This window comes from Anas platyrhynchos, chromosome 14, assembly GCF_047663525.1.
Source record: "Anas platyrhynchos isolate ZD024472 breed Pekin duck chromosome 14, IASCAAS_PekinDuck_T2T, whole genome shotgun sequence".
Taxonomy (NCBI): domain Eukaryota; kingdom Metazoa; phylum Chordata; class Aves; order Anseriformes; family Anatidae; genus Anas; species Anas platyrhynchos.
Genome location: NC_092600.1, coordinates 9,862,700 through 9,888,726, shown reverse-complemented (window position 1 = coordinate 9,888,726; position 26,027 = coordinate 9,862,700). Strand labels below are relative to the sequence as shown.

The 26,027-nt window shown below is 39.6% G+C and overlaps 2 protein-coding genes across 3 annotated transcripts in view; one reads left to right on the top strand and one right to left on the bottom strand.

The window, feature by feature from the left end:
- SFXN1 (sideroflexin 1) overlaps positions 1-17,435 on the top strand; it is a 43,479-nt gene extending 26,044 nt beyond the window's left edge. For both annotated transcript variants that reach the window (XM_038186239.2, XM_038186238.2), the window contains exons 2-11: positions 3,108-3,282; positions 3,899-4,069; positions 6,339-6,437; positions 7,508-7,583; positions 8,578-8,663; positions 9,870-9,997; positions 10,544-10,593; positions 15,009-15,058; positions 15,741-15,788; positions 17,118-17,435. In XM_038186239.2, coding sequence (XP_038042167.1) covers positions 3,119-3,282; positions 3,899-4,069; positions 6,339-6,437; positions 7,508-7,583; positions 8,578-8,663; positions 9,870-9,997; positions 10,544-10,593; positions 15,009-15,058; positions 15,741-15,788; positions 17,118-17,214 — 969 coding nt within the window. In that variant the 5' untranslated portion in view covers positions 3,108-3,118 and the 3' untranslated portion in view covers positions 17,215-17,435. The remainder of the gene's footprint in view (positions 1-3,107; positions 3,283-3,898; positions 4,070-6,338; positions 6,438-7,507; positions 7,584-8,577; positions 8,664-9,869; positions 9,998-10,543; positions 10,594-15,008; positions 15,059-15,740; positions 15,789-17,117) is intronic.
- KIF20A (kinesin family member 20A) lies at positions 15,802-26,009 on the bottom strand. The gene is made up of 18 exons (XM_038186234.2): positions 25,622-26,009; positions 25,099-25,188; positions 24,849-24,968; positions 24,274-24,412; positions 23,994-24,181; positions 23,763-23,907; positions 22,868-23,071; positions 22,645-22,756; positions 22,485-22,556; positions 21,767-21,910; positions 21,519-21,684; positions 21,103-21,264; positions 20,308-20,447; positions 20,107-20,209; positions 19,263-19,473; positions 18,777-18,868; positions 18,363-18,500; positions 15,802-17,839 (listed from the first exon to the last, which is right to left on the bottom strand). The coding sequence occupies exons 1-18, from the start codon at positions 25,778-25,780 to the stop codon at positions 17,567-17,569; spliced, it is 2,658 nt and encodes an 885-aa protein (XP_038042162.2). The 5' UTR covers positions 25,781-26,009; the 3' UTR covers positions 15,802-17,566.
- Between the last annotated feature and the right edge of the window lie 18 nt (positions 26,010-26,027).

Genomic DNA, 26,027 nt, shown 5'->3' with positions numbered 1-26,027 from the left:
ATCAGAGTGAAAAGAAAGCAAAGAGCTTCTATTTATGGACTGCTTTCTTAAGTGTTCATTAGACAGCTTTAAACAGATTAACATAAGTTATCCTAAGTAGTTTTTAATCTTTCCTAATGAAACTGATAATTAAATTACAAAAATATTGAAACTTAGACTTTCCCATAATTACTAAACCAATCAGGAAATATTCATAGAACGACTTCCCAGCCCCAATGTGCAGATTATTATTTTTTTTAGTAGAAAAGAGTTTTTGAGTTAATGAGTTCACCCTGCTTTCCTAGGGTACTGCTTTGCAAAACCAGGTATCACCATTTTAGATTAGAAGATGGTCTATTCTTTTGCACAGCACTCTTTGTGGGAAGGCATCTGTGATGGCAGAGTAATAAGAGAGGGAAAAGAAACCTGAGCAGCATCTCCCATTCAGATGTTCTGCATGAGAACTCTGCTCTCCAAACCTGTCCCGAATCCTCATTTCCATGATCTGTGCCATCGCTGTAGGGAAATCCTGTCTCTGTGCATAGTAAAGGTGCTAATAAAAGCTGCCAGCCAATAATGAGCTTAACAGGGAAAATAATTTTAATTTCTTTTTACTCTTATATTGTAGGCAATACAAGCTAAGCATACAAATAATACATAAATACCCTAAATGTTTTGGTTCATTTTTTCAATTTGATGAATTAGACAAGGAAACGTTGAGTAATTAGCAGTAAATGTAAGAAAGGAAGGACATTTTTTATTTAATAGCACCAAATTAGGATTTTCTAATATTTTTTAAGAAATTATTTAGTGATACTGGCAAAGTTATAACACTTCATCATTCAGCTGTTAGCCATGCTGTGATTGTGACCGTGCAGAAGGACAGCCCTTCGTTATTGTTTATTTAATCTATCCCAGGTTCTAAAATTTTGGTATATGAGCAATAGGTTACTTTGCTTTTTTAATTAAACGTGTGTGGGACATTGCCTTGAATACTTGCCGATGCTGAGTAGAACATGCTGGCTAATTCCGCTTTGAACATTGCTTATCTTCATTTATAATGCAATTATTCTGCATTCTTGCTGCCTTATCTTTACAGCTTTACAATGGTGTCTGGTGTTTGGTGAAATTGTGCTTATGCATACACGGCTTTTATTGACTTCATGAGCATGTGTAATGTTGGGAAGGGTTTGAGCAATCTGAATGTCATTGGCAGTTCTTTCTGGCAGCTGATGTGTTGGGAAACCAACTTCTCCCTGTAATATACCTATGGTGAACCATAAAGCAGTAGGTGACCACTAACTAGGTTTTCACTGTAATTAAATCTCAATGATAGTAACCACCAAAGTCCTAAATGAGGCTCGTGCTTGTGCTATTACATAAGCATAAAAACGTGGGCAAAAGGAGGGAAGATCGGATACTTCTCCCTGGATACTTCACACTCGTAAAAGCCCTTCTGATTGATACAGGGTTCAACGCAGAATAATTTTTACTCGGTCCTTGTCTGCTTACAAAGTGGATTTCCTGGTTCCTATGAGGATGTTACAAAGCTGAATGATCTCCTTTTTTCTATGGCTGTGGTCTTGTGATCTGTTTTTGCCCTCTTTCAAGAACAGACTGTTATTTTCTTATTTTTTTGCTAGAAATATTGCTGCATAGTGTCATTTTAATATGTGTTAGTCTCCTTTTCCTCCCTGTCCCTTAACAGTGATAATTTAGGTCTGGTTTTGATAGACAAAGAGCTGTAGGGCTTTATTTCTGTTGAATTTACTTTTCCAATGACTTCCAGGTTTTTCCACTTGCAGTAGAAGAGAGAGATAATAATTACATTCGAGGGATGGACATTTGCTTCTTCAGGTTTCATGACTGTCACTCCTTTTTTTCGCATTTTTTCATGATGAAGACAGTCTGTATCCATAGTTACTTTCTGTTGGTGATTTCTTTTTTCACTTCTCCATCATACAAGTTTCATTATTGACAAAAATGGCTCAGACAGCTTCGCAGTGTTCCTAATGTTTGACAGCAGGAGGTAAAGAACATCCCAGCAAAAATCTGAGTTAAGATGAAAACACTGCAGTGGCAGCTTACGTATGTCAGTTGTCCTCAGAATGATGATCTTTTTCCTACTAAAACAGATAAAATGCAATGTGACAACATCTGTGTTGTTACAGATCCAATTTAATTCAGCCGTTTGAATTACAAACATTATTTGGAGGATTTTTTTTAACCTGGCTATTGAATATGTTGCAGAAATTTCTTTGAAGAAAGTTCAAGCTCATATAACTTGTATTTTGCAGAGACCGCCCTTCCTCCACTACTTCCATAAAGTAATTTTAGTCATACTAAACCAAATTTTAATTTTCTGGCCTCTAAATCCAATAAATGCAGAAGTGTGTTAGCGGTGCCCTTCATAGTAGTTTTTACCATCTTTGACATATCATTAGGAGGATTGGTCATGCGTTTATAATGTGGTAAATTGTTGCATTATATAATCTTTGTTTTGTTAAAACATGGATTTAGAGAAACAACGTTTACTAAAAGAAATTGTCGCGGTTTGTGATCTTAACTTTGTTTTATTTTGCAATGCCAGAGATGTTAGCTGGATTTTGTAAAATATTTCTTCTGCTTCTGCACTTTGTAACAGTTCTTCAGGGATCTCTTGAAGCATTTAATTTCTCTGACCCTTTAAGACAACATTTTCATCTAACACTAATTCATCATTCAAATAACCCAAATTTCTGTTTAGTATCATGTTATTTAGTACAGCTTCTTCTTAGTACAATACTTTGCATCCTCGCCCTCAGACAATCATACTCTTACGGTAAAACATGCAACGCATAAATGTCTTGGGGAAACAGGCACAGAAGTGTTTTTGTAGATGTTTAAGTTCTTTAAGGTTTTCTTTAAGTTTTTTACTTACATGAATAGCAACCTCATTAAAATTATGATCATATCTGACACCGTGTGCTTTCTGTATATACATACCCTTGTAAACTCAGTTCTGCAAGATGTGCGTCTCTTCATTTGCTGTAAGAAGAACCATTTCTCATTCTAGAGTCTCACAGATCATAGATGCGTTATGAAGTAAGGATAATTCATAATTGCAATTTTTCCTGTTTTCATCACAGAGTTTTCAAAGATGTCTGCAGATATACCATTAAATATTAATATCAAGGAGCCCCGATGGGATCAAAGCACTTTCGTTGGACGAGCCAGTCACTTCTTTACTGTAACAGACCCCCGGAACATTTTGTTATCTGATGCCCAGCTGGAAAATGCAAGACAAATTGTTCATGATTACAGGTATGGCAGCTAGTCATTTTTAATGCTGGCCCATAGAAATCATGACAGTGATAAGCATACGGTTACATATTGTAAAGGAAATACTTAAGACACTGCATTGCCCTGTCTTCTTATTTCAGGGCTTGAAACACTATCAAATTTGCTAATGAATGGGGAAATTATGTCATCTGAGAAACTCTATTAAGTATTTGAAAATATAGAAGTGTCTAAATATTAAAATGGTTAATATGACAACAGTGTTTAAAACTGCCTCTTATGTGTTATATTGGTGGGGCATGTAGTTTATTAAATCTGGGTAAATTTTCAAAGTTTCAAACTAATGACTTCAGAGATTTTAGCACTAATATCCTAATATGGTTTGAGTAAATAGAAGTTTGATGCTGGATATATTAACTCAGCCAACGTAACCGCTGCTAGAAGTTTTGATTCTTTTTATTTCTGCAATTCATTTAAAAGCTGAAAACCTACAAGCTAGCTATGGGGGTAGATGAACTTAGTATGAACATCCCCAAATCCTGTGATGCTACATTTGTCACTGGAAGTTGCAGCATTTTGTAACAGTAACTTTTTTTTTGTAACTTTTTGCTATTGTTCTGTTTTTTTAATTTGTCCCCAGACAAGGTATTGTGGCACCTGGCTTGACTGAAAATGAATTGTGGAGAGCAAAATATATCTATGATTCAGCCTTTCATCCAGACACTGGTGAAAAGATGGTCTTGATTGGCCGGATGTCAGCTCAGGTACCCATGAACATGACTATCACAGGTTGTATGATGACCTTTTATAGGTAAGTAATGGCAGCATTACACATAACCATTTGCCTACAAATTAGATAAGTAAAAATCAGTTTTATTTTAGAAGATGTGTAATAAATACTTGAAAATGTAAAATTTTGCTTCTTTTTCTCTTCTCTCTCTGCTTTCCCTCACACCCACACTGATTAGTGGTTTCCTCTAGAAGTAGCTGTGAGATAAGCCCTTGGCCCCTTCTACTCCTTCACCAAATATCCCTCTTTTTCCTCTCCAAACTGGGAAAGTTGAATGTTCCAAAACCCCATCCTTGTAGGAGAGTTGTGTGAAGGACAAAGAGGAGGAGATACCTGGGAATCTCTAAGCTTAGAGATTTGGCATGTAGGACATACTGTCTGCCAAGTAAGTACTAACTATGCTTCTGTCCATCATTAATCAAGTTCTCCAGCTCCTGTTTGATCCTTCTATTTCCTTACAGTTCTTGAATTGCTGATACAGTGAAGTCCCCCAAAGTCAGTGGACTTCTGTTCATAGACTTTGTGTTAGAAATATTTTTGTGAAACAATGCTTTGTTAGCAAGAATTAATGGAAATTTCAGAGGAAATAATAATTGTATGTTTGAAGCTGAGATTTTACAAATTCTTGACTCACCCATTCCAGAAAGGCAGTCATTTTGGAAAGCGCTCTGCTGTATTTTTAAAAAACAGCCAAGATAATGAATAAAACAATCAGTCTAATTGCCCATTCATGAGCACTGCTTTCTGTTAAGTGGTTATTCTTTTATGCGTGTTCTATTATCATCTACAATACTTAGACATAATATAATAATAATTACAGCAGCTCTATACTTTTTTTTTTTTTTTTACATTATTCACATAGTCACTCAGATTCAAAACTAGGTTGTTTTAGCCTGGAAGATGTTGGTTTATTAGGACCAAACCCGTAGCAGAGGATTTGTAGAAGTGTTAGATGATGTGGTTCAGGCTCTTTCTTACTGTGTGCTGCTGTGTTCTGGTTACTGCTGGTCACTGGGAGAAGCAAATTCCTCATTATACCTATGAGGACTTTTAGGCACACAGTAAAGCAACATGAGTCATGCCTGACCTTTGCAGCGGGCCTAACATCCTCTACCACCACAGTAGCAAGGAAACAGGAACAGATGAGTCAGGAAAGAGAGTTGCTCATGCGTAAGAAGAACAGAGGAAGAACAGAAGTAGTGATGGAGAAAATCCAGCTAGTTTACTGCTGTTACTTTGGTTTCTCATTCAGATACCAGAAACTAGAGGGAGTAAGAAAACAATTTCAAATTTCCTTTATTTTTCTTTTTTTGCAGTCTTATGAAATAGCTTATCTTCCAATTTCAGAATCAAAGCCTCATGATAGACACACACCTTCTTACTCTAGCATCTCCTCCTTGCTTTCCTGCTTGTTACAGAATAATCCATACAACTACTGCTTTTTTTTTGTGCTCTTAATGTCTGTTTTAGCCCTTCAATGAGAACCACATTTCTTTATTGTCACTGCCACATTAGCTTGTCAAATGGGGACTCTGAGACTTATGAAGAATATGTTTGTTCGTTTGTTTTGCTGCCCCCTCACACACATTCACAAGTTAGCACTTTTAAGTCTTAAGACATCATACTGGCAGTAGCACCCTTTATGAGAACCCCTTGGAGATTTTTGTGCTTGGTCATATTCACCCACCATTAATGCTGTACTGAACCAGATTAATTTCTGTGCTGTGCTTGTACTCCTTAAACATACAGATATTTGCATGAAAATTGTTTGTCGTTTTGGAATGTCATCTTTGGTTCTCTATGTATCTATGTTTTAGTGTCTTGGAGATATATGAAACGATGAGATCATACTAGCTTTTTGAAAACTGAGAAGATAAACCCTATCTCTTAAAACCCAATTCTCATTCACTTATGGAGCTTCTAATGAGAACAAGTCAACTGTAAAGGAATTATAACACTGGAAAAGTGTTCTGGTTCTTAACAGACTTTCATTTTTTTCTATGTTTTCTTTTTTATAGAGAAGTTTGCTGTAATGGTTTTGTTATTACTACAAACCATTGTCCCAAGTGAACCTTTCTATTTATTTTTAATGCTTCTAAAATCTATTCCTAGGAGTAGCTTGTAGTTTCATTATTAAGACAGTATCTCATTGACTGAATTGTTTTATTCAGATGAACAAGAAACTGCATGATTGCTGCTTGCACAGGCTTTTCTTGATTTGCCATCATTTTTCTGTGCTGTTGATTCATCTATGTTTTCAAAAATGCTAATAATTGTTTCTCTTTTCAAGAACAACACCAGCGGTGGTTTTCTGGCAGTGGATTAACCAGTCCTTCAATGCTATAGTAAACTACACAAACAGGAGTGGTGATGCCCCAATTACTGTCAGGTCAGACACTGAACCAGATACTTCCGATATGTTTATAAGTTGCTCTCTGATGTACTGGAACAAGGTTGGTCTTTACAGTTTGAGATGATAGTTAAGTTTATCAGTGTTTATTATCATTCTGATACACATAGACAAGAAGCCTGAGGATGATGGGGGTGAGACCTCTGTTTCTGCCCTTAAAAAATAAGTGCCTCAGTCATAAGCAGTTTACCAACAGCACAGGGTTTAAGAGCAGTCTGTGTTGCATTGATCAGTCACCCAGTTGAAAATGGTCTCACTTTGGTGTTATACTAAGGTATTTCTAAGTTGATGAGTTGTGTCTTTCTGTGTCACCTTCCTCTCTGTGTCCTGCAATGTAGCGCACACCATACTCTGTGCTTACTTGCAAAGAGGACCTTTCCTGGTATAGGTCTGCACAGTACTTTAATTGAAGGCAAAGAGAGAGATTAAATAGGTGCAGAGAGCCAGAAATCATGAGTGGGAGACTGTGGAATTGCAGTGCTTAGCTTCCTGGTTTTGAGACTGGCTTTCTTGTAGATGTCTGGTAGGAAGCAGTGGATTAAAGGATGTACAGACACCTCTGAGCTAGGAATTATATAAAGTGTGGCTTAGGGCATATTGAGTAGGATTTGGGTGTTTACAGCATTGCTACATGTATGGTTTTTTTTGTACAGTTGGTTTCAATTGCTCTTGCAGACATGACCTTAGAAATCTAAACTGATTTTATCAGTTTAAGCAATTAGGAAATTAAACACAGAACTAAATTCTTGAAAATGTGCATTCAGATGCAAGAGAGAATGCTGAACAGATAGCACTGCAGAATCAGTAGAACCTGATTCAAAGTTAAAATGTTGCCTGCATGTTGTTACTACCGATGGTGAAAGAAAAGTGGTTAATTTATTGTCCCATTTGACTGTTCCATCCTTTTCTTACTGCAGTGTCACAGAAAGGTCTACTTTTTAAATTTCATAGGTGGAGGGGGCTAACTGCATGTGTAAAAGGCAGTCATTTTTGAAAATGTAATAAATGTAATTGTTGTCCGTGTGCAAACATCTTTATTTTTGTTTTAGCCAGCTGGGAACAGCCTATGTTTCTGCTACCACAGGTGCTGTTGCAACAGCTTTAGGACTCAACGCACTAACAAAGGTATTGTCGATGCTTTTTTTTCCATTCTTAATGAGATTTTTGGTGTTCTGTGAAATGTCTCATTTCTCCTCCTGTGCGTATGTCATGTTGTGCACAGCTCCCATTATGGAGTTGAATTGCCTTCTTTAGATCCCAATCTTATTTTTCCCCCAGATAGATGCTTTTATATATTTTTTTTAATGTCCTATACTTGCTGTTTTCACAACACAAAGTGTATCAAATATAAGTGCATTTTTTCCAGTTTCTTTTTAACGTGACAAGGTAGTATTGAAAGTTAATTGGAGTGGATGTGTAATTACAATGATGTGGAACTGTTAAACCATGAACTGTATGTTTGTGTTTTTGAGGTACAGTATCCCTTCTGCAAACATGAAAGCCTGCTCTAGGCTGGCTGAAGAACATGTGAAGAGGTGCTTCTCTTAAATGCAGAAAACTCAAATTCTTTTAAGAAATGCACAGCATGTTCAAGAAGGAAGATTTTTTACCAAAAATAAATAAATCTATTTTATACCTCTCTGTTTCTGCTGTAATATACTAGGAGTGGTACAGCATCGACAACCAATGCAATTCCAATTATACAAGACATAGACTTTGAATAGCTTTGCACAGTGAGTGCCTGTAGATGTGAAGAACCTATTACAAATGCTGCTGGCTGTAATCTTGCCAGTGGAGGCAGTGAAGTTAAGGTCTATTTAGTGTTCCCGTTGGGCTGATAGGCGTGCTCAGAAGCTGACACTTGTCTGCAGTGATGCTATTAAATTAAGATAATTTTTGCCAGTCTCCTGACAGCACTCACCTGGCAGAAGTAGTTATAACTTAGGTCTCGTTTCTTTTTTTCTCCTTCGTCCCACCAGTGATGTTTTGCTGAATTTTAATTTAAAGGAAATTAATCTGGTCTATCATGAACACATAAAGCATCTGAATATGACCTTTTGAAAAAATGATTATGTAATAATTTTTCTTTTTTTTTCTTTTCCCTCTGTCCTTTTCACAGCATGTCTCACCTCTTATAGGACGGTTTGTTCCTTTTGCTGCTGTTGCTGCTGCTAACTGCATTAATATTCCACTAATGAGACAAAGGTAGGGAAAAGAATGAAGATCACTCATTCTAGAAGAAAGGATGTTATTGAGATTTTAGATCAGCAAGGTACTAAATAAAGAACATTATGTATCTTTAACCTGTTTCTGAACCTTGCAAAGACCTCATGCATGATCTTGTTTTGATTGATTGATTGTGACACGTATAAAATAGAACATCCTCATTCTCTTCAGATAAATATCCATTTAGTTCTTCAGTCTTAGATCTCAGAAACCAAGTACCTGTCCTTCAAGACACGATCACATGGGCCCTTTAGATACAAACTGCACTTTGGAAAAATATAATCATCTTAAAAATGGTGCTTCAAATCCCACATACAGAAGTTAGTCATAGAAGTCAGGCTTTGGAATTCTATTTAATTATCTGAGATTACAAAAATATGCACTTTCTCAGCAGCAGTTTTACATATATATTCTAATTTGACCAGGACTAAGAGTAGAAATAAGGAAAAACAAATTAAAAGCATCCTCTTATAAACACGAAGTTATGATCAAAAAAGGGAATCTTTGAAGTTTATATTCATAGCAAAGTTCAGTGCATGGTATTTTACTTCTTATAGAAGATGGGGAGAAAAACTAAGGCAGTCCTCAGTCTATATGCCCTTCTGTCTGCTTCTCACTCTCCAAAAGGTTCTCCCCAGTATGCAAGTTTAACACCTAATCTTGTGCGTAAGCAAAAGGCAGAGATTAATACAGTTATAGAAATGTAGTTAGCTTTGTGCATACTTGTATACTTTCAAATATGCACTTGTTAGTTAAAATGTAAACCCAGAGAAGGATTTTCACAAAGCCTTAATTTTTTAGTTTAGTTAAACTAATCTTCCTGTATTCCCCGTGTTGTCTGTGGAAAAAGACAGACAACTCTGAGAGCAATCCAGAAAACTTTACTCTTCTGAATTTTTTTAAAGAAACTTCTCCCTTCTGTGTACTACAGAAGTAATTGATCTTGGAATACATATGACCAGGTTCAAGTGTCAGATTGATGTTATAAATACTCAGTTGTTCACTTCTTAGCATATTTTCCCCCAGATCTTTCTCTGTCTTTTGAAATATTTATGCCAAAGATGGAAAATAAAAATAAAGAATATAATTGTTATATTTGACAAATTTAAAAAGGAGAGATATTATGACAAAAAAGTGGATACAAGTATGTCAGTCTCCATTACGTTTTTCCTTCTTATTCAACAGGGAACTGAAGTTTGGAATCCCCATCACAGATGAGAATGGAAACAGACTGGGTGAATCAACAAAAGCAGCTCAGCAGGCAATTACTCAGGTGGTTATATCAAGGATTCTTATGGCTGCTCCTGGCATGGGTAAGAGTAACTTCAGTCAAATACAGCACTTACAGAAAAATTAGTATGATTTCCTAATGTGAGTGACACCTGAAATACTATATAAGTGATTTTCTCAAAATCAAATTATCTTACAATTATGCATGCAGTATTTATATTTGTTAAATTTTAAACTACATTTCTTACTGTACAAACATTCACGGTATGTTACACTGAAGTGCAATGGATCAGTTACTAGGATGCATTTGCAGACATGATACAGATAGCAAAGGAATGGTAGCAAATTCTGCTTGACTGGAAGTAGTTTATTGAAAAGTAGATGCTTTGACCTGTGCCAAGTTACTGAACTCAGGTTTAGTTTGTGCAAAATTAGAAGTTCTACTTACTGGCATAGTCTGCCTTTCTAGATAGCAATCCATTATCTGGATATGTGAAATGAAAGCTCAGTTAATTACAAACAGTTGTGAAAACTGAGTTACCGTATTGGTTCATCTAAACAGAAAATTAAAACAAAGTGCCTTTTTCTCCAAGGTTGACATTTGTTTATTTTTTAATCTTAATTTGCAGCAATTCCTCCCTTTATAATGAACACATTGGAAAAGAGAGCATTTTTGAAGGTTAGTCTTCGATATTCTATGTATACGTACTTTGCATACTGAGTTAACATTTTCGTGCATTTAAAATACTTTGAGTCTTGATATTTTCTTCCCAACCAGTCCTGGAGGACATCGTTGTAGAGTATGCTTTACAGCTGTTGCTTTCTTTATGGCTTTCATAGACAGAGATAGCTTGGTTCTTTTTATCATTCTGTAAAATTAAAATATTGTGAACTCTTTTGTTACTCTAGTAATCATCCTTAAAATGCAGTTTCTCCTAGTAAAGAAACCTTCCTTTTATCAAGACTTAGAATGTAGCTTATGCAAAAAACAGCAAAACTTTGTATAATGCTTTTTTTTTTTCCAAGATGAAGCATGGGAAGTTGCCTATTTCTATTTCTTTTTCTAGGATATAAGTTGCTAAAATATTTCATTTCCTATTGTTTCTGTTCTTTACACTTGTGCGTAGCTTGATTACCCTTGCCCCCCATTAACAGGAAACACTATTATTCAGAATTTTAAAACAGGAAACATGGTGGATGAGTTTTAGAGTAAAAGTCTGTCCCTGCTGCTTTTGTCTCTCAAAAAAAGTGAAACTGCAGTGCATCCAAATATACTACTTGCTTGCAATTTAAAGAGCCCTGTACTGATTTGACTTACTTGCTGATGGCTTTTGACACATGCCCTGTTTGAATAATTTTAAGCAGCTGTTTCGTTCTTGAGAATGTAATGCTCAGAACATTAGCCTTTGTTTTCAAAAAAAAAAATGTTATTTGAGAACAAAGATGATTTTACATGTTTTCAACATGAGAGAAATGTCAAAAATGCAGTGAATTCAACTGGCAAATACATGGCATTTGTGAAGAAACTGTGAAAATTCTCAGGGTTTGCAGACAGATCTATTGTTTTTGTGCAGTATAATCAATATAAAGGTGTTGTGAATTTTTCAGATCAGCAAAAATGAGCGATTTCTTCAGTGACTACTCAGTGGTCTTTGGTACCATCATGACCGTTTATGCTCACCTGTTCCTCCCCCTCAGCCTCAAAGACTGAGCAGAGGTGAAACACTGCTCTGCAGGTAGTCAGTTGTAACACTTGGTAGAGATTAGTATTAAAACCATTAAGGAATGAGCTGCATTTCTAACAAGCAGCTTCTGCATGTTCTTTTGAGGTTTCAGTCGCACCATCCCCTCTGCAGTTCTCCAGCACCATCCACAGAATGCTTTACTAACTCATTTCTTTAGTCTGCTTTGCACGTCATCACCACTCTTTAAAAAAAATTCTGGTAAGCTTGCCAAAGCATACTAAGCAATATGCAAGGCCAGAAAACAGTTAAATGTTTTTTAAATAATGAAGAAAAAAAATAGAATGATGTTCTGCAGTAAGATAGAAAGAAACAAATACTTCTGGAATGCTCGTCTCAGGGATAGCAAGCTATCATCCTCTGACACTTCAAATAAGATAGAGATCATATAGTTCTATTCATCCCATATTCTGAAAGTGTTTTGCATGAGGACATTTTGATTATAGCGTTAGTATAAATTACACTGTTCCCAAAAGTTATTACTAGAAAATGATTCAAAAATGGTTTTAGAACACGACCACATACTTGCTGGTTCAAAAAGAATCTTATTACTTCCTCAGAAAGCTCTGAAAATTATTTTTATATACAAATGTGTGTGTGTGTGTGTTTGCCATAGGTTTCAGCACTGGCTTGGCTGCCTTTTATGCAGTTAAGCAGTCTAGTGATTCTTGATGATGTATACTGGCTATATTATTTTTCCCTACTGACAAGCACTTGACTAGCTGTGTGCAGAACCAAATTTATTTGCTGCAGATGAAGGATCCATAAACGACTGTGCCCTGAGGCATGGGGTTTTAGTCGCAGATAATATTTCTCCTAAGGCAACACTTCACTTCTTCCACAGAAACTCTTGAAAATTCCAGTTGAAACTGAAGTGTTTGATTTATATTACCGCTCTTGTATCTTCAGCTACTGTTTCTCTTGTGTTCTGCATCCTGCGTTAACATTCAGCTTGATTCCAGAAACTTCCTTTAAAGTCCTTAAAACAAGCTACTTCGGGTTCTCCTAGTGTGCAACTAAAATATGTATTCAAAGCTGCTACAAAACCAGAAAGGCATCTTTCTTGAATGCCTTATGCCTTAGATTATTCTATGCATTCCTAATTTAGCCATCCTTTCATTAATTCATTTTCTTGAAAACAGACATAGCTAGACTGAGAAAACTGATAGAATTGGGGATCTAACAGTAAAAGGAAGCAGTTAGGGAAAAGAAATATGATTCCCCATATGGGTTTTGTTGGTTTAATTATCATTTCTCCATTTTCTGTTTGTACTAACTGCTAAAGATGCCACAAAGTCATCTGGAAGTGAAATCCTAATTTGAAACTGCCTTCTTCTGTAGTTAAATGATAGATCTTTAACAGACTAAATTCTTCTGTCCTCTTGTACTTCTCTGTTTTATCTCTTTGGAAGGATGTGTAGCCTCTGTTTGGGACTTGCTTTACTGTTTTTAAATTGATCCCTGGGCATCTATTGACCTTCTACGGTCAGTGATTTTACTTTACTATCTCTATTAATTAGTGCAGTCTGGTACAATTCTTGAAAAATAAAGGCTATAAATCAGATCGGGCACCTTGGCGAAATTGTTCCACCAAAGGAAATAGATGTTATTTATATTGTCTACACTAGACACCTATCAGATTAATGACCAACTTAGTTGAAAGCTAAAAACCAGCATTTACTATCATGATACTCTTCAAGTCTGTTTAGCTGTAACAAGATATTTGGGGCTCTTCTGTTACGTATCTCATACTGCAATATTTATCACCCCTCTCCCTTAATTCTCCTAGTAGTCTGCAGCCATTCAGAGTACCGAGTTTGACTTCCTGTCAGTCAGTCTCTTACCATTAGAACTCCCTCAATATATAAAATCTAAAGCCTTTTGAGTAAATTTATCCCAAATGATTATCAATTGAAGGTATGGTTAGTGGAATGCCAGAACAGCGGAGCACAGCTGAATTCAGTCTTTATCCTTCTTGCTTGCTTGTCTTTTTCCATTTATTATCTGTTGTTACAGGTTACTGCTGAATTGCACAGCTCTTCCTGCACTCATTTCTGGATTACAGATTGACTCAAGGGAGAAAAAAAAAGAACAATCTTCTACATCAGTTCTTCTCTCAGGCTCTGGAGAAATTTTAATACATGACTGTTTACCATGCCTCTTACACTGCTGCGGCCTTACTTACTCAGCACCATCTTTCTCCTACTGTGCTTTCTAAATGTCTTTTTTCTATTTCACATCTCAAGTACTGCTTGGCTTTTTGTTCACCTTCACCAGTTTTCCCTCTGACTTCCATATCTTGAAAACTAATGCCTCTTGCAGAAAAAACATCATGTTTGTTGAGAACATCATCCACTATAACACATTTTTACTCATCTGTTTTGTTTAAAAATCAGTTTCTTGTTATCATAGCAGTTATACGTCCTACTTACCGAAGGCACTGTTTTTATTGTAACAAAAAAGCCCAGTACAGCAGAGTTATTTGAGTAGGTCTGGTTTTATTTCATTAGTAATTTCAACTACAAATCTAACATGGGTTAGGGGAGGGGATTCCTCAATCATTTAGAGACCTACAGGAAAACTATGTTTCTTGGCATGTGTTCAATGTTAAGGAATGTAGTAAAAAAAATCTGCATTGTGGCTTGCTTTCTCTGAATAGCCTCCCCCCTTCTTCCACATTTTTCCTTTAACAAAAGGTGTTGAGGTGTTCTCTTGCAGAACTGGAGTGTATTAGACTGTGTGGTAAAGGGGCAAATTCCTACACATCACAGCAAATCATAGGACAGGAGGAAGGGTTAAGAGGAGTAGACTTTTTTTTTTTCCATTGGCACCTTCCTTTTTTTTGGTTGGCAGTTGCTGTGGTGCACAAATCTCCTGTGTTAAAATCATTTGATGTTACCTAAGAGAGCTGTAGCCAGACCGGGCTCTGCAAAGGAATACCAAGCCCAAATTCACTGTGCCCTCAAGAGGCATGGCAGCACATTGCACCAGCAGCACCACTACAGACCGACTGTGCTGCTAGCTAGTGCAGGCTTACATGACTCAAAAAGAAATTTCCCATGTACTCAGATCAGGACCAGTTCATAAATAAAGCCAACCACCTTTAAAAGCAGTTTAAGTGACACTCTGAATAACACGTGTATCACTGGGAATTTTCTTATTGCTTACAAAGGGCTGGGATCAGGCTCTCACACCAGAGCTCAGGCTTAAGGAATGCTGGTAATTGTGTTACTATCATCATGTAAAAGTCCTTCAAGTGCAACCTGTCCCTACAATTCAAGAAAGAGGTTTCCAAGAAGGTGGGAAGAAGAAAAGATGCTCATACTCACTGTGTACCTTTTATTTTAAACAGAGATTTCCATGGATGAGTGCTCCCATTCAAGTTGGATTAGTTGGATTCTGGTGAGTGATTTCTTCTGGTTGTCTCTGCTATTTTAAGGTGTAACTGCAGGTTTTTGGGAAATAGTAGCAATATTTTCACTTTGTTAAAAAAAAAAAAAGCTATGTATTATAAGGCAGTAAAGACAAGCTGAACAAACGATATATTCCTCCAGTGAGCTGAGAATAAGACTACAGCAGTTGCTTCATTTCCACATCTGTAACTGATAATACCATTTAAAAAAAGCAAGCAGTTAGTAATGAAGAAGCTGCCAAGAAAAAAAGGGGCAGGGGGGAAAAAAGGGGGTGACAAGAAAAGGCATGTAGTAGCTTGATTAGAAAAGATGCTTTGCCTGCCATCTTCATAAACAATAATTGGAATCTAATCTTGTCATTTGAATCCTTAAAATGTCTGGTTAATGGAAGGTTTCGTTTGCTGTTGTCTAGCATTTTATGTTGCTATGTACACCAGTACAAAGCACTGAAAGGACAAATGAGTTTTACACACATTTTAAGGCTGGTATTGATGCATTTAAGTACTAGATTGTAGCTAAATGATTTCATAAGATGTAATGCAGTGAGAAATAGGGTACATAATATTTAATGGAACTTTAGCTCACTGTCCACACTTTTTTTTTTTGCCTAAAGAGTTACAAATTTTCTTTTAGCACTCTAAATATAGTAAACCTATTTTTGTTTTCTCTAGTCTTGTGTTTGCAACACCCCTGTGTTGTGCGCTGTTTCCTCAAAAAAGGTACGTATTCCTCTTAGGTTATTTTTTCTTTAATGTTACACTCCCAGATGCATGCAAGATACTGCAAAGAGACACAAACAAATTGTCATTGCTTTCCAGAGCATACAGTCTCAATTCCCATATAACAAATGTGATAAAAATGAGAATATTCATAAAAGTAATAGTTATGTTACTCATCAGTAATACATAGTTGAATTGGGCTAACTCATTTACAAACTGCTAGCAGCTTCAGAGATGCAGTGAAGTAGGGATACAGAGCAAGAGAGGATTGGGTGAGTAGTTTAACCGTAGCATTTCAAGCTGGAAACTTCCCTGGTTATAGAGAACAGCACTTGACTATATGTGCTTATTTGCAATTTGATTAATATTTCTCCAGAAAGAATTCTTCTTCAATACAAAAAGAGCTCAGTACTCAAAAGTCTCTGAGAAAATATTTCAGAATGAAACCTGGATGAGTTACCTTCAACTGAAATTTACTCAAATTGCAGGATGTACTATAAACACGGTCTTAAATTCAACTAACCTGTCCCCCTCTCACTATTAGTGGTTGTCACAATTACTACAGTAAGTTGACAAGCTGCTAAATTTAGCTTAAAAGATACCAGCTGGAGCTGAATTGGTTAAAATAGTGAACATTTGTAGTTTTTGACTTCCAAAAAAAAAAAAAAACCACTTAATTCTCATCTGATTTAACTGAGTAGCAAAAAGCACATATCATCTGTTTCCTTGCCTGGCATAGCAAAAAACTATGGTTAAAAAAAAAAAAGCATCACAAGGCTACCTGGAGATGACTCGGTTCACTAGATTGTCAACTAGCATAGAACTGTCACAGTAACACAGTACTGTGGTACAGTTCTTGAATCTAACCAGGGCTCTCAGTTTTACAGGAAGATTAGATCTCAAACTGTGCTTAGGAAATTGCAGCTATTTACATGACCTGGCAGCTGAATTCACTTGACTATGAGATGGCTTTTATAAAAATAAACATTTTATTGAACTGAAAGGTAGTAAGTTAAATAGGTAAATACATTATATTTAAGAAAAAACATCTTTAGGAAAGGAAGTTTCTATTGCCAGCAACAACCTTAAGCAACTAAGAAGATTCCTACCCTCATGATAGTAGGAAATTCGTTTCTTGATAGAATATCTCTATTGCCTTTTACCTGCAGGTTCATTTGCCCCTGTTCTGTGAAGTGGTTTCTCATAAAAAGTTCAAAAAATCTGAAAACTTTTTCACAATCCAGGAATTTTAAAACAGATGCATCATCTATCTTATTTTAGATGCAAGTGCTTGTTATATATAACCATCTTACTGTTTCTTTTGCTCAGTTCTATGTCTGTAACACGCTTGGAACCAGAATTGCAAGCCAAGATCCAAGAGAACTGCCCTGAACTAGAACGTGTATACTTTAATAAAGGACTATAATTCAAGGAGGGGAGAATACCTGTCAAGGAGGACCTTGTGAACTTATTTTTGAATTGTGTGCCAACATAGTTGAAAAGGAAAATTCACTTTTAACTGATCCTTTTGTTAAACAAATTTGATCATCTGCATTATTTTACATTTTAAAAACTTTCCTTGTTGTAGTGTTTAAATTACAAAAGGTCATTTTGTCCACTTTGGTATTGATTAAAAGTTTAACCATACATATCCAAAAAATGTTTACATAAGCTCTCAAGCAGCTACAATAATAAACAAGCACATAAAGGAGAATACTATTACATTGGATTTGCCACCTGTTCCAGTAACAATGGGGCAGGGATCTCTTTCTGAAAAGTCATAGAGCAACTGAACGAAGTTGCCATCCTCTGGCAGCAACAGGACGGGTAGCTGAACGTGTCAGGAGGTTGTGCAGGAAGGGCTTTTTACCAGGAGGTTGGTTAGGTTGTAGATTTTCCCTGTTGGCACAGAACCTTTTCTTTAAGGTAGACATTGGAGGAGCCTGGAGCTTCTGCACAGTGTGGTACTGCTCAGCAATACAAGCTGCTTTCTTCCGCAGATCCAATTTTACCAGCATCATGTTGTTCTGCAGTTCTGCCAGTGTTTGGTCCTGCAAGAGGAAAGATACTTATATTTATATATTTAGAAATGTGACAAGCCTAACTGCTTAGTTACTATGAACTGAAGAGGATAAACTGCCTTTGCTGAAGTTCACTAACCAGTGTGGCCATACATAAAGGCTTTTTCTGTCACTAGTATAGCAGTACAATAACAAAATAGAAACAGTAAGGCTAAGAAAGAAATCCATCCTGCTGCAAACATGTTGCCATAGCAACTATGATGGAGTGCAGTAGATAAAGGAATGAGAACTGAATTCTCCTACTGATGCAGACCTGGTGCACACAGACAAGTGACTGAACAGGAACAGTTTGGGTCTCCTTTAGAGTGTTAAATATGCTGCCTGACTCAGCCACTGGAAAGTTAGCAGTATAGCTCCCCTAATACAATAGGCAGTATGTGGCTAGAGGACAACTCATTTATATTTTCAGCTACAAGAACTTAGATTTATCTGCTGATTATGTCAAAGTGCATAAATTAAGCCCCCTTGCACCTGCAACAAAACAGAACATTACCTGTCTAGCCAGAATGTCATCACATGTACAGAGGGTTTCTCGAAGTTTCCCAGCACTTGTGCTGTGGCAGCATGCCCTCTCTGCAGACTGAAGAGACTCCCCAAGTTTTTGTAATTCCGAACGCAGCAGTCTCACGTTCTACAGGAAGGAAAAAAATAACAGTTAGCTTTAACATCATTCTAGAAACAGAGCCACTCTGAGGGTAATCCAGACATGCAATATCAAAGGTGATTCATCTGTGCACTGGGATCACAAACACAAACACCTTCTACATCTATGGTAAAGGTTTGTTTTCACAGACCCCTTGCTATCAACCATTCACTTAAAAACCTAGAGACAGAAGCTCCAAATGGTTTTCAATTGGCAACCTCTTTGCCCTGCGAGAGTTCCCTTCTGTAACAGAGATGTAATTACCTTCTGTCCATCCTCCAGCTTCCTGTCTACATCCACAGTAAAGGGTTTGGCAGAGGGAGGTGGCTCCAGTAATTTCTGGTACTTGCGCAGCTCTAGGAATACAGAAGATATAGTGAGCAACAGTTCATTCATAAGCTTTAGATTTTTCTTAAGTCTAGACTCCCCTTCAGACAAGCTGCTACAGGCAAGATGAGAAGAGCTTTCAGTTTGTGCAGACATGCACAAGCATTCCAGACTTTTCCCTTTCAGTTAAGCAGAGAGACTCAACATTTTGAGCAGGGAAATGATCCTGCCCTGAAGTGCATCATGTAAAAAAAATGGAGAGGTCCTTCCTGTCCATCCATCAAGGTATTCCTATATTCTACAACTACAAACAGTAGTTATAAGATGTCTGAATCCAATGTACCTTACTGAAAAAGCATCTCTAACCCTCTGGTAAGGATTGTTTGAGCATAATTCAGAGCAAGTGCAGCATCACCACTTTACCTGCTGTTGCTGTATTCAGCTCCATTTGACATTGCTCCAGTTTGGCTTTAGTATCTAGCAGCTCCTGTTGCAGAGCACATGAGGCAGCCACTCGCTTTGATCGACGCAAGCCTTGCTGCTCTGAGTCCTTTTGCGTAGCATCCAAGTTCTCCAATTTTTGTTTTGCTGCCTGCAGAGCAGCTTGGAGCTCCTCAATCTTCTCATCACGCTCCTTAAAGCAAATTTAAGGAAAGGTTAAACAAGATCTTCTTAATACAGCTTTTGCTCCCTGAATTTTTCAGGGTCTTTTTTCCAGGAAACATTCTCAGTAATTCACTTCCCACATTGAACCCAGCAATTAATGTCCTTTAAGTGAAGATATTGAATCTATTTTTCCAGAGAGCCTAAACCACTTTTTCCAGCCTGTTAGCACATTTTGGAGAGTTGGCATCTTCAGATAGGTCTGCAGCAAGTCCCAGAGGCCACTCACACTATGAAAAATAGGGACAGGCTCATACTCATCATCACAACTACAATTAAGAGAAATTCACAGAAATTATCTGAACATTGCAAAGCAAGCCACAGCAAAAAGAGTGAAGGGGGAAAGTATTATGTTGAACAAATCAGGGAATAAAAATGATTACACAGTAGCTTCCAGATTAAGGGCCAAAAATCTGAAACCCAATGAACTACATAATTGGTAAGAAATGAAAGTTGTGGATCAAGTTATCAAGTAATAGGCACAACAGAAACCAAAATCCTTCCTCTCAGCCCGCATAACAGTCACCTTCTTGGACTCAAGTACTCAAGTCCTCTCTCAAGCCACTGCCAGTTTCCTGATGTCATTCCATTCCTGTGAACAAACCTGGATCTCCTCCTGGTAGTAGTCAGTCAGCGACTCCTTCAGGTTATTCAGCTTATCCTCGTACAGTTCCTCCAGCAGCTCCTTCTGGGCATCAACATGTTGGCTACAAAGAGAACGGGCAACTATGTGCATCTCGATCTGGCAGTCCTTGGTGCTGCAGCACACCCTGAACAAAGGGAGGCTGATCCACATAAGCTGTACCTGCACCACTGCTCCTTCTGTTTTATGTGCTCCAGCATCTCGTTGCAGATCTCCTCCCGGAGACGCATTTCTAGTTGCAGCTTCTCCTGCCGCTCTTGCACTAGCAGTTCTCGTGCAGCTTCTACCACACGCAACAAGTCCTGTAAGAAGAAAAAGCACTCTTGCTCGTACTGCACAACAGAACTAAGACCTAGAAGAAACTAGCTGGTCCCATACCTGTAGGCTGGGGTGATCTAGGTTTCAAATGCTTTTAGTCACTTGGGAAAAAAAGTTGCCAGGTTTGCTGTTAATTCATTTCCCATGAGATGTTTTAAACAACACTGAGCTATCTCCTTAGCAGCTTCCTCTACGGCACTGCCCAAGGCTGCACCTGCTTTTGCTGCCTTGACACATGACAACTTAAGTCTCTGTAGGTGTGCGTCTTCCATCCCCCCCAATCTTTCAGCTATTCCAGGTGCCCTGACTATCCAGAAAGTTTAGTTTTCTTCAATTAGCCATCTGTTTTGCTAATTCTGTTCAAAATTTCTCTTGCAGAGAAGAGACTATGGGTCTGCACCTGAGCTCTTCCTGTCCTTATTCCACGGGTGACAAAGTGTTTCAAAATTAAGCATGTACTTCAGATGTAGAACAACTGTGCAATGTCTTCCTCATGCATTCCCAATTTAGTGTTTAAGGTCCCATATCCTTCTGAGGTTCTGTTATTAATTATAGTGCTGAGTTCCAGACCCACCTTCCAGACCAAAGTTAAGTCATGTTCCTGCATCTATAAAAGCTGATGAATAAATCACAACCCACCTCCTTCTCATACATGGAGACATCTGCTTCATCCTCACTGTCCTCTGATTCCACTTCTTCCTTTGCCACTGCCTCCGGACCCTGGCTGGTTCTCCTGCTGTGCTCTTTGATGATTGATTGTATGGATGGCAGTCCCACCTTTGTAGGAGGAGCCTGAACAAGCTGAAAGGGAAAAGGATATCATTACTAGTCCACAAATCCTAGAAGTCATGTAGTCTTTTAACATGGTACTTCTTTACAACTTGTAAAACTTTTCAACACAGCAGAAGCTTTAGTGACTGTGGAGATAATGATCCACTAGAAAAGCACAGGGAAGAAGTGCAAGCATCTTCCCCACCTTGTGATGGGAAGGGACCCGTTCCCACAGAAGCAGGAGGTATCCTGAGCATGTCACAAAGGTCATTTGTTTTACTTACCTGGCTGGCAATGGCTGAGAACTTGGCTACATACAGGGTTTCATCATATGTAGATGCACACTGATTAATGTTGACAATCATGCAAGAGCGCCCACGTCCAGTGAAAAAACCCTGGAACACACGGGTTAGCTTGCTGTCCCGGAAGGGAACCACAATCTGCTTCAATCTATGGGGAGAGACAAGAGTGAGCCCATGGGAAAGCTAAAACAGCCTCCCCACACCCTCCCTGTGAAATTCCAGAGGCTCACTTGGACTGCTGGTTCTGACGGAGGGCAGCAATGCAGCGCCCCAGGGTATGGAGGGAAGTATTAATGTTGTTCGCTTCCTTCATTCGGTCCCCGCTTTTCTGGTCTTTGCAGCGCTCTGACCCCGCGAGGTCACACAGGGAGAGCCTGAAGAAAACACAGATGGTATCACCTGAGCTGCTAGGTTTGTTCTGTTCTCACCAGATTTACAATTCAGACACCTTGCAATCACCTACCCTGCTCACCCTCCCAGCTCCCTCAGGAGGGCAGAGATGGCTCCTTTAGGGAAAATTTGAGCTATTCCTGGACAGAAGGACCTACCCCCACCCAAGTATGAGGGTTAAACAAGATAACACTAATACAGGCTTAGCTGTGACACATTCAAAAATCCTCTGCCAGTCCCCACGACAGCCACTTTCCCAGGCACTGATCCAATTCATTTCCATATAACTACATCTGAGGAACAGGCAGCAGCAGTCAGATCAGCCCCACCACAAGGGCAAGGTTACTCATGTTTACCTTCAAAGAGGCTGGGAAATCTCAAGTTGCACTTGGCAACACTCCTCACAAATTCCTCCACACTATCAGCTGCAGGCCTTAGGAGCGGAAACATTTGCTCCTCCCAAATGCTTCCAACAAGACCTTCTTTAAAATACTTCTGATATCCCAGATCCATAACAGTTAAAGAAAAAAAAGAAATCCTAGCAAGCAAGAAACTCACTCGCTGATTTTGGGAACAATTTCACTGCCACCTCCTTGCAAGTGCAGAATCCGAATGGAGAAGACACTGTGACTGTAAAGAAAAATTCAGATATTAAAAAAGGAAATGCAATATTTCTAAGTTCCTCAGACCTGTCTGTTAAAAACTTCCCATCCCAGACCTGCGACTGGAGTTCTGGTTCATGTGGGTGCTAGCAAAACTCTGGTTTTTCCGACCCAGTTTCAGAAGCTTCCAGGCCTCATCAGCATCACGGACATTGATCCAGTTTAGATCTGGAAAAGCAGGCATGCATTGAGCAAGGCAGTTAAGAGACTGCAGCAGTTTCCTGATGCCACCAGGGCCCACATAGTGGGCTACTCTAAATATCTTCCAGTCAAATCTACCTTTCACATAGGGGTTGCCAGTCTGGTCTTCACAGAGCCGCAGTGTCTGCCTCTTGCGGTTCTGGCCAGGTGGAGTTGGTTCTAACAAGTCGTAGATTAACTCATTGTAAATCTCAAAGAAGGAGACCCAGATGGAAAACTGCACATCTCCCATGGTGGTGGAGAGCGAAACACGATCTAAGTCAGCCCAGCGAGGGCCCAGTTCTGAGCAGGAGGGAAGAAAAAAGAAATGATTGCAGCCTTTCACTGGTTCAACCTGAATGGTTCAGGTCAAGGCTGAGGTGTCTTTCTTCAGCAGGAACACAATCCCAGACTGACATCTATCCTATGTGCATCCTCCCATTTAGGGCTACATTAATGTCAATGTCCAGTCATACAGCCTAAGGTTCCCTTTAACAGTATTTTCCTTTGTAAGGATTTATGTACTTGGTCTGAACTCGGGAAGCACACGATACTGCACATAGAACTCTTCCCGGGATAAATGGAGTCTTAGTGCTTGTCACCTCAATCACTCCCTGCTTCTGGTGTCTCATCAGCTAGCAGTTCCTGTTTCTCTGTTTGACAATCTGGCACCAGTGCTCAGTGCAACATGTCGCTTTGGCACTGTGCTTTCCAGCAACCTCCACAGCATGGCAGTCAGCTGCTCCATAACCACTTCTCGTGAATCAAGTGGGTGTCAAGTAATTTTTCATTTCACATCTAATAATTAATTAGTGGTGAATTCTTCATATGTTGATAAGATACATACGAAGTTCCACAGCCCACAGATCCTGATCTTTCAAAGGTAAAACCTGAGGGACTACAGCACCTTTTATCCCTTACCCCACAACACAGCATCCAAGTAGCTATTGCCTTTTATTCCCCCATCCTCCAACAAGCAGCAGGTAGTACATACCTTCTGTCTGGCTGATGTCTGAGTGGCTGGTAAGGTGGCTAGATGAAGATAGGCCAGCAACTCCACTGTCAAAGCTGCCACTGGTGGTGGCCTGGAGCTGAGATTCAGCACTGTGACTCCTTTTCAGTGGTGTTAACAGCTCCTCCTGCAAGGAAACAAAGAACATGACCATGTAGTATGACACCATCCTTTCCCGACAATTATTAAGCCTCCTAGAAGCGACATGCTTACCTCCCACAGACCTCCCCGCAGCATGGTTTGTTTCTTGGTCTCTTCCTGCCGAACCTGCCTGCTGTCCAGCCAGATCACCTCATTGGAGAGCGAAGGCTTCAGGTCCATGGCTTGGTACAGCCGGTCCCCCACGCTATTGAAGATGACTGCTAAGGAGCGAGGCAGAATCCCACCATCTTTGATGCTACCTGAAGCAACAACAGCAGCAAGCTGAGGATTCAGTGTGAATGTAGAAGCACAGAACTACCTCAACAGGCTAGTAACCTCACACTCTCCCTACCCTGAATGGTGTGAGTCTTCCCTGAATTGGTGATCCCATAGGTGTAAACCAGCCAGTTCTGCCCATCCAGTACATCCTTTACCACCTGTTTCATTGTCTCATCAAAGAACAATTTCTGCCCCACGTCTGGTCCAAAAATCTGAAACAGAACACATGAAAAATGGCCTCATGTAGGTATTTCCTACCTTTTGAATGCATGTGATTGCTCAAGAAATAAGTTAGTCCTTAGTTCCCCTTCCATGTCCCCTACATTATGAAAAAGCCCACGAGTAATTCCAGTCCAAGCCCTCTACAAACATGCTTTTCACTTGCTTAATGTAGTAATATGCAGTATTAGTACAGCTTTTAGCATGTTTAGAGCTTCATAAGCAAAATAAGAGTTTGGCGTTTGCTTCTGAAAGGGTTGGCAGGATCAGACTAAAAAAAGGAAATTAAGAGAACAGCTACAAAAACAAGTAAACTGTATAAGAGAGCATGGTTCACAGAAGTATTATTATGTAAGCCAACTTTTCAAGCTGCACTACTGGTTTAAGCTCAAAAATCTTCCAAACAGATTGCCTGTCCCAGTTACCTACTTGAGTGAAAGAGAACCTATGTGCTGCTTGTCCCACTCCGCGTTCTGTGCTCCGCATGGTGAAGGAGTCCTTGGGGGCTCTTAGAAGAAGAGTCTCTGAATTCTCAATGCAGACACAACCCTGAAAGAACAAATAAAATCCATCATTTCAATGGCTCACAAGATGCCATGGCATAGAGTGCAAAGGAAGATAAGTGTCCCAGCAGGCACGCAGGCACCTAGCTCAGAGACTGCTCCATTCAGCATCTCACCTGGTCTTCTCCTTTTTCCAGCTCTGTAGATTTCAGAGGTCGAACTCTCAGATACACCTTTAATTTCCCATTAACATCTTCAGTGGCAGCCTGCAAAATCAGCACAGATTAAGCACGCTAGCCAGAGAGGCAGTACACAGCTGCATGGAAGACACTCAGCTACCCTGATGCACTGATCAGTAGTTAATGGATGCTGATCTTGACACCAGTGAAGCAACAGCATACGATAAGCCTTCTTACACGTTTCCACATGCACCAACTGCCCTTTTGTTTATGTAGTGAATCAGACAAAGAACCCAAAGACCTGACACCAAGTCCAGCCCCACAGATAAGCACCTCACGGGGAGGCCCCACGCTAACCACAGCTCCCACAGGCACGCTGCTCATAACAGACGCGGCTCCCCACAGGCCAATATTTCATCCCCGGCTCTTTTGCAGCGTCCCCACTGGCCCTGCACTGCAAGACCCTGCACCCACACGTTAGGACAGGGCCCTGTGTGTGCCAAGGGAGCTCCGGCCTCACCTGCTGCGAGCCCTCGAGGTTGGGCGAGATGGCGGAGAACTCGGACAGCAGCGCCTTGCGCACGTCGGCCCCGAACCCCGCCGCGGTGGACTCGAGAACGGGCGAGGGAGCGGCCTCGTCGTCGGAGAAGAGCCCGGGGGAGGCGAGGGCTTGCGCCATGGCGGCCGCTGCGGAGAGGGGACGTGCCGAGGGGACCACCGCCGGCTCTCCTCACACGGGCCCTACCGAGGGGGCTTCTCCGCACGCACGTTATTACCGCCGGCGCCCGCCTCGGGAGGACCCAGCCTCGTGCCCGGCCCCGCAGCCGCAGCACTGACCCCCACCGCTCCAGCCCCACCACCCTCCTCTGAGCCGCGCGGTGTCCGCTGCTGCGGTTTCAAACCTCGCCGCCCGCCCGCTCCACCAA